The sequence below is a fragment of the Pteropus vampyrus genome, unplaced genomic scaffold (genome assembly GCF_000151845.1).
Source record: "Pteropus vampyrus isolate Shadow unplaced genomic scaffold, Pvam_2.0 Scaffold167, whole genome shotgun sequence".
In the NCBI taxonomy this organism is placed as follows: Eukaryota; Metazoa; Chordata; class Mammalia; order Chiroptera; family Pteropodidae; genus Pteropus; species Pteropus vampyrus.
Genome location: NW_011888948.1, coordinates 3186965 through 3193753, shown reverse-complemented (window position 1 = coordinate 3193753; position 6789 = coordinate 3186965). Strand labels below are relative to the sequence as shown.

Genomic DNA, 6789 nt, shown 5'->3' with positions numbered 1-6789 from the left:
GAGGGCAAAGTTACACTAAAAATGGGATATTTCATGAAGGAGGAGGAGGGAGAAGGGAGGAGGGAGGAGGGAGAAGGGAGAAGGGAGAAGGGAGAAGGAGAAGGAGGAGGAGAAGAAAAAAACTATAGAATATTCCAAACTAAATTCCTAAAGAAAAAAAAAAAACAAAACACAGAGAAAGACAGGAAAAATCGACTACCGTTTGAGAGCCAGCTGTGGAAGCCCTCACACCCGCGCAGTGGAGGTAGAAATTGCATGCTGTCTCCACGCTTAAATCCTGACTGAACCAGTCCTGCCCAGGCATAATGCACCTATCGGGCACGGTGGAGAAACGCTATGAACCCAGTGCTTAAAATCAGAAGGGCACAGCCCGGAACTCCCTAGCTCTCCCCGACTCCCACCCCCAAAATCTTCCTAGCTCTGAATTATTTTGTTTTGTCTTGTGGACTGGGTGTTCGATATTTTTAGATGAGAATTGAAAGATTATGGCAGCACATTTAAACGCACAAATACACAAAATGTCTACAACAGATGCTATTTTAATCTTCACAGGAGCATTATAACATAAGGGTCTGTCTTCATTTTATCCCTTTCTCTTCCTCTTTTTTTGTATCTGGTTATTGCGTAGTACAAACGAAATGACACCCTAAACAACACTTTTCCCATCTGCCTTCCTCAATGGACTGTGAGCATCTAAAGACACGTCCTATCTGTTATACAGCAGGAATTTTGCAAGGCGACTCCTACCACGTTACAGGTCCAGGACAAAGAGCGTTTTTTGATTTGAAAACCCGACAGCCCGGAGCAGCCTCAACCGAAACCCGAAGACGCAGGACCCGCCCCGCAACCGTAGCCCAGGCTCCGCCCCCTGCGCTCATTGGCCCATTCAATTCACGCCGGGGCCAATGGGCGGCGGCGGCCGCCGCGCCTCCTGAAAACCAAGACCCCGGCGGCGTACGCAGCGAGCAGAGGCTTCAACTAGAGGGAGCGCGAGGCAGTTAAATCCGAGACGAATCGTCCTATCCCGCACTGCGATGAGCACCCCTGTCGTGCCCTCGGATTTGCAGCTTCACCTGAGTCAGAGGACCCATCCCGGGTTCAGAGGTGAGGGCCGCGGTAGCGGGATTGGCGCGAGCCGGCGGGCGGGTGGTTTCCTTGGGGAGCCGGGGGTGGCGGGCGTCGGGGCGGGCGGAAGGAGGGCAACTCGGGATCAGCCGCCAGGGCCTTGGGTCTGCAGACCCGCATCGACCCCGACCAGTCGTATGAGACCCTTAACGGTCACTTGGCTTCTGGTAGCTGTATTCTTGACAATGGTGCCGGCTCCGTGGTGGTATTGTGCGGCTTGAGGCCTAGCGTACGGTCGTTACCGGCAGGACTTGCCTCCTGGCGGCGGAGACTGGCCGACGGTCAGAGACTCTGTTTAGGCCGGGGGCGCCTGTCAGGCTCAGGTTGGGGCCTGGGCATGTGTCCGCCCGCGTCCTCCCGCAGAAGCGATTGCGCCTGCGCGGGGCAGTCCGCGGGTCTGAGTTGGGAGCGACTTTCTGGAGGGTTGGGGTTGTCTCAGCTGGTACTCCCTGTTTAACGCCCTCGACATTGTATAAATCTAGGGTTGGCTAGGTTTTCGGAAGTAATATTGTTATTTCTTTGGCTTACACGTGGGAAAACAGAAAAAAGAAATTCTCCCTCAACCCAGTTCTAGTGAATTCGAATTTCGAGTCTAGTTAGTATTTCATCTCTACTATTTGGTTTCCTAAAGCTTGGCTTTTAGTAACCGTATGTTGAAAATGATCTTCAGGTGTTACACTTTAAGACAGTAGATAATGTGATTCTTGTGCAAAGCGGTTGTGGGACCTTTTATGGTAACAGTCTCTTATAAATGGGATTAACTCTCAAAGGCAATACTGAATTGGGAAATTTTCTGTTATATACAAGATGTGATCATAAGTAGAATATTTTTCGAAGCAAGATCTTCATTTAGTCAATATTTATTTGAAGTTATTGTAACTAATGTTGACTTGTAGCTCTTTTGTTACTTAGAACAAAGAAAACAAAAACTCAAGGAACATCTGCTCAAAAGAAAAACTTTTTCTGCATACAAACAAGAAAATCAAATATCCAGGTGAGGTCAGATTTTTTTATTTCAGATCCATAAAATTATATCAGAGCTGCCCAATAAAAATGTAATATGAATCACATGTGTAATTTAAAATTTTATAGTAGCCATATTTAAAAAGGTTTTTTAATGGAATGAATTTTAATAATATTTTATTTAATCCAGCATCTTGTGTTACCATTTCAACATGTAATACTTAAAAAATTATTTACATTCTTTTTTGGTACTAAGTTTTCAAAATCTGTGTATTTTATACTTTCAGCATATCTCAGTTTGGACTAGCCATATTTTAAGTCCTCAATAGCCCCATGTGGCTTAGTGGCTCCTTTCTCAGATGATACAGTATTAGATCATTTCCTGTGTAAATTAATTCACGCTTTAAGAGGAAACAATTAATTTTAAAGCAAAGTTGTATATTTACCAAAATACTGACTTATAGTTTATATAGTGCTACAAAAGCCAGTCTTTCTATAATTTAGCAAGGTTTTAGTGAACGTGTGTGTGTCTGTTCGTGGCGGGGGGAGGTGAGGCTAGAGTATTGTTCTTTAGGAGGTGGCCCTCCTTTTAAATGTTTGGAAATCATTTGTTTTAGCTCAGTCTTCCATAGGAATATAGTTGTATTGTTTTGTTAAAATTTTAAAAATAGTACAATAAAACAACTATAAAGCAGAAAATCAAAAAGTCCCCTCACTCTCTTGAGATAACTGCTAGTAACATCCTTCCAGGCTCTTTCTGTGCAATCTACGAGTGATAAGGAGCTGGGCTAGAATATTAAGTCTGCCACTACAACTGTGTAACCTCAGAGGAGTTACATAGCTTCTTTGAGTCTATTTACTTATATTAAAATGGGATAATAATAGATGTTTTTCTTGGGTATTAAATGAGATAGGGAGTGCATTATGCTGTGTCTGGAATATGAGAGCCTAATAAGTGTAGCTATCATTTCCTGATCCCTTGGTGGTTTTACAACAGTGGTTCTTAAAATACTTTATTCTGCTGGTGTTCCTAATTTTCTCCCAACATCATTGTCATTCTCATGGTTTTTTTTTTTTTTTTTAAGTCTTGTTTTAATTTGCATTTTCTTTGTGTTAGGTACTTATTGATATATTTTGTCATTATGAATGCTTCACACCCTTTCTTATGGTAGAAAGTGCTTATATTTAGGAGATAGAGCTGATAGGACTTGGTAATCAATTTAGTATGGGATATAAAAGAAAGAATGGAGTTAAAGATGATCCTGAATGTTCCAAATTAAAGGAGACTAAAGAGATGTGACAACTAAATTCAATACCTGACCCTGTAGTGGAAAGGGAAATGCACTAAAAGACACTATTGAGTCAGTTTTCTACTAGAATATGAATAGTAGATTAAAGTGGTATGTCAATGTAAACTTGTGAATTTGATACTGTGGTTATGTAAGAGAAAATCCCTATTTTTAGGAAATAAACACTGAAGTATTTAGGAATAAAAGGCCATTGTATATAACTTAAAAGGTTCAGGTGAAAAATTGTATATACTCCACACATACACATGTTCAGAAAGTGCAAATGATAATACAAGTAGAATAAAATGTTAACAATAGGCAATTCTGGGTAAAGACTATATGGACATTCTTTGAACTATTTATAATTCTGCAACTTACAAGTTTGGCATTCGCAAATTTTTTTAAATTTTAACTTTAATAAGCTGCTTTACTTTGGAATAAACATTTTCACAAATCCCACATTCTTTGTTTAAAACAAACAAAAAAATGATCTGAGACTTGATTTGAATAATTGAGTGCATAGTGATACAACATATTGAGACGGGAAGACTGAGGGAGGAGTGGAGGAATTAGGAGTTCTTTTTTGACCAGGTTAAGTTTGAGGCACCAATAAGGCATCCAAGTGAAATGTCAAATAGTTATGTGTCTGAAGTTCAGGGGTGAGATTGACACTGGAGATATAAACTTGGAAATTATCAACGTGTAGATATTTAAAATCTGGGGTGGAATGAGATTACTAGAGAATTAGCAAAGAATATTAATTCAAATAAGACAATGATTCTCAATTACTTAAATAAAGAAATCAACAGGGTCATGGGGTATATAATACTCTTACACACAATAGAAAGAAAAAATTCTAAAACTCTAGTTTTACCAAGAAACCCCATAAGTACTATATTTACTCTTTTCAGAAAACAGATGTCAATTTAAATACTATTACTTGAGCAACAAATTAAGTAGACAACCAATCAGAGTAGCAACTTTTCACAATTAAACAATTCTATTTTACAGTCTTTAGTGTGGATATTTTAAGACTCCTTTATTCAGTTCACCCTTCTGAGGGCAATTTTATCAACAAGATAGAATAGAGTTATACATTCTCATTAAAGTCTCCACACTGGACACGTGAGTAAGGTGGGGATACTTCTTATTATCCTGAGATTTTTTTTTTAAAGGTTTAATCATCTTATTTTTATCTTTTAAAAACAATTGAGTTATGGTTAACATACAATATTATATTAGTTTCAGGTATACAACATAATAATTTGATATTTTTATACATTATGAAATGATCACCATGCTAAGTCTAGTTGCCACCTATCACCACACAAAGTTATTACAATATTATTGATTATATTCCCCGTTCTGTGCATTATATCCCTGCGACTTCTTTTAAGACTGGAAATTTGTACCTCTTAATCCCCTTCACAAATTTCTACTGTCTCCCTACCCTCTTCCTCTCTGGCAACCACCAATTCATTCTCTGTATTTTAGAGTCTTTCTGATCATCTTGAGAATTTTTCGCTAGCAGTTAGAAAGGCCAGCAATTTCAAGACTAAACACTAGAATTCTGTTAGCACTAACCAAAAATGAGCATTCCCTGAGAAGTATAAAACTAAAATAAAAAGGCAGAAGAAAAGTTTAAATTTTAATGTGGCCTTGAGCCCCGGCAAGGTTAGGGGAAAGAGAGACTTAAAAGAAGTGGACTGCTGAGGTAAGAGGGAAAATAGAAGAATTAGTGATTCAGTAGCAAAGCCAAGAAAGTGTTTTAAAGAATAAATAGCTATCTGTTACCAAGTGCTGTTGAAAGGTGAAGACAGAATTGACCATGAGTTGTATGTAAAACATGGAAGTGGATGACAAGAGTTTCAGTAGCATGGTGGGGACAAATTCCTGATAGGCACAGTTGAGGAGAGAATAGAATATGATCACGAGGAGACAGTACCTATAGCTCTCCTTTTGAGTTTTGCTACAAAGAAAAGAGCAATGAAGCAGTAGCTGAAACGGAATGTGAGGTTTAAGGCCTTAAAATGAGGTATAATACATAAAGTTTATAGGCCGATGGGAATGACCTAGTAGAGGAACAAATTAATGATGCTGAAGAATGAGCAAATAATCAGAGGAACAAAGTCCCTGAGTAGGCAAGAGGGAGAACACAGATGGAGAGTTTGACTCTAGATCAGCATGGTGTCAGTTCATACATTAGGAGGGAAGGCAGAGTATATGGGTACAGAGGCAGATAGGCTGGTAGTCTTTGGTGGAGGAAAGACTAATTCTTGTTAAGAGTGCTTCTAATTTTCTCAGTGAGATAACATCACAGAACATTTTAAGCCCAGAAGTAATAGAGGCTGAAATCAATAAGGGGCCTAATTAGTGAAGGTACCACATTGGGAGCAACCTGGTAGGTTGACCCTGAGCATCATCTCCCACTTCACACTAGACAGCAGACAAGAGGAGTATTTGTTTGCTCTCAGGTAGTGACAGCAGGAGCTGAAACTGGGGAGACATGTCTATGCTCTGCACCTCTGGCAATGCCTGGAAGGGACAGGAGGCACCCATATTCAAAAGATGGCTACCAAGATACCCTGTGCAGTGGCACATTTTGACGATTCTCTGCCGTCATTCAAAATGTGTAACACAAGCTACATCTCCAAGCAGACTGAGCAAATAGATGTAAAAGGTGTTAGAACCAAAATTATCAACTGTAGAGTCAGCAAATTTTGTTGACTCCAAAATGTATGTTTTTTTCACATTTAAACATCTCTGAACTTAGGATTTATCTTAGATTCAATGGCATCTAATTGACCCTGTTTTTTTCTTCATGGAATGACCCTGTTTTTCTCTTTACTTGCCAAGAGATTCTCATAGCCTGTACTAAGCAGTCTGTCTTCAAAAAAGGGTTTAGTTTGAGTCAAACTCTTGAGGAGGGATTTTCTTTGGGTCTGTAAGTCCATATTCTTTTTCTTTTTTTTTTAAATTAAATTTATTGGGGTAACACTGATTAATACAATTATATAATTTTCAGGTATACATTATAATTTGACATCTGTATATTCTATTGTGTGTTTACCACCCAAAGTCTAGTTTCCTTCAGCTACCATATATTTGATCTCTTTTACCCACTTCACCCTCCCCCTATCACCCTATATTTGACCCCCTTTACCCTGTCTACCTCTCCCCTCCTCCCACACCCCCTACCCTCTGGTAGCCACTAGTCCATTGTCCATGTCCCTGAGTTTGTCCTGTTCATTTGTTGCTTTTAGGTTTATGTCCCACATATAAGTGATATCATGTGATTTTCACCTTTTTCTGTCTGGCTTATTTCGCTTAGCATGATGATCTCGCAGTCCATCCATGTTGTCACAAATGGCAGTATTTCATCTCTTCTTATAGCTGAGTAATATTCCATTGT

At 39.4% G+C, this 6789-nt stretch overlaps 1 protein-coding gene across 4 annotated transcripts in view; it reads left to right on the top strand.

Moving 5' to 3' along the window:
- The first annotated feature begins 924 nt into the window (after nucleotides 1-924).
- CKAP2 (cytoskeleton associated protein 2) overlaps nucleotides 925-6789 on the top strand; it is an 18823-nt gene continuing 12958 nt past the window's right edge. For 2 of the 4 annotated variants that reach the window (XM_011370349.2, XM_011370348.2), the window contains exons 1-2: nucleotides 925-1104; nucleotides 2038-2119. In XM_011370349.2, the coding sequence (XP_011368651.1) occupies nucleotides 1035-1104; nucleotides 2038-2119 (152 nt within the window). In that variant the 5' untranslated portion in view covers nucleotides 925-1034. Of the gene's footprint in view, nucleotides 1105-2021; nucleotides 2120-6789 lie in introns of all 4 variants that reach the window. The other 2 variants (XM_011370350.2, XM_011370351.2) reach the window with 2 other exon arrangements.